Source organism: Bufo bufo, chromosome 11 (genome assembly GCF_905171765.1).
Source record: "Bufo bufo chromosome 11, aBufBuf1.1, whole genome shotgun sequence".
Classification (NCBI taxonomy): Eukaryota; Metazoa; Chordata; class Amphibia; order Anura; family Bufonidae; genus Bufo; species Bufo bufo.
The window spans coordinates 91,106,439-91,107,904 of record NC_053399.1 but is presented as its reverse complement, the minus strand read 5'-3'; the positions used below and the strand labels follow the sequence as shown (position 1 = coordinate 91,107,904).

At 35.0% G+C, this 1,466-nt stretch overlaps 1 protein-coding gene across 1 annotated transcript; it reads left to right on the top strand.

The window, feature by feature from the left end:
- Positions 1 to 210: 210 nt before the first annotated feature.
- Positions 211 to 1,170, top strand: LOC120981557 (olfactory receptor 5V1-like). The gene has a single exon (XM_040411095.1). It carries the CDS (start codon positions 211 to 213, stop codon positions 1,168 to 1,170), a length of 960 nt encoding a protein of 319 aa, XP_040267029.1.
- Positions 1,171 to 1,466: the final 296 nt, after the last annotated feature.

The window sequence follows — 1,466 nt, the reverse complement described above, 5'->3', positions numbered from 1 at the left end:
AACAGTGGACAATTTTCAAAAGGGCCTGGATAAATTCTTAAAAGTAAATTACATTAATGCTTATAAAAATATATATTTTTATCATAGGCTGACACCATTTATTGGATTGTACTATTTACAAAAATGTACCAGTAAATTATTGTAAATCGGTAGATGAAGAACACAGAATTAACCACTGATGTTTCCTTTAGGTTACCACTGACACATGATATGAAAAACTCAAATGAAACATTTACCTACAGATTTATCTTGATTGGTCTTTCCACTAATTCATTCCTCCAACCATTATATTTTGTAATATTATTGACCATGTATATAGTCACTGTAACAGGCAACTTTTTGATCATTGTAGTGGTAAAAACAGAACCCCAACTTCAGACCCCCATGTACTTTTTTCTCAGTAACCTCTCATTAATTGACCTCTGCTTTTCCTCCACCATCGTGCCAAAACTTCTGATGAATACATTGACTAAAAATAAGAGCATTTCATTCTGGGGATGTGCCTTTCAGATGTATTTCCATCTTGCTTTGGGAGGAACAGAGTGTATTATTTTGGCAATCATGGCCTATGATAGATATGTGGCCATCTGTCGTCCCTTACACTACAACACCATCATGAACCTAAAGCTTTGTGTTCTTCTTTCTGTTGGAACCTGGTCTTCAAATTTCTTGAACTCAATTTACTATGCATATACTACTTTCCGGCTACCCTACTGTAGATCTAAACATGTGAATCACTACTTCTGTGAGATGCCTCCTCTCTTCCGACTGTCTTGTAAAGACACTTTAATGAATGAAATAGCAGTATATATCTCAGGTGGAATTGTAGGTCTCTGCTCTTTTATATTGACACTTCTGTCCTATGTTCAAATCATTTCGACAATCTTGAGGATCCACTCAAGCACTGGAAGGCGCAAAGTCTTCTCTACTTGCTTTTCCCACCTTTCAGTTGTTTCTCTTTACTATGGTGCCATTGTTTTCACATATTTACGTCCTCGGGGAAGCTACTCTGTTGTTCGAGACAGATCTGTGTCCATTCTATATACTGTTGTTACTCCCATGTTTAACCCCATTATTTATAGCATAAGAAACAAAGAAGTCAAAGAAGGTGTGAAGAAAATATTTTTTAACAGATATCCTCAGTCTACAATTCTCAAATTCCATCACTGAACACAGAAAATATGTTTTATGATAATGGCCTAGAAGTTTTGTTGCAAAATGTGAGGTCCTGGTCACAATTCTCCAATAACTTGAATGTAGTAATGTAGTATACTGTATAATTGTTGTCAATACGCAAGTTACAAAACTGTCCCTTAGATTTAATTTTTGTAATTTATATTGACACTATAGACCCATAGTGGTTTAATGAGGGCAAACGCAAAGGTCTTCTCAATGATCATTACAATTTTTAGAAAAAAAATAAAGGAGGTGATGCATATTTCAAAGCTTTATAAATACCCAGACTC

Coding starts and splice junctions, on each gene's coding strand:
- LOC120981557 (XM_040411095.1), top strand. CDS start 211: ATGAAAAACTCAAATGAAACATTTACCTACAGATTTATCTTGATTGGT.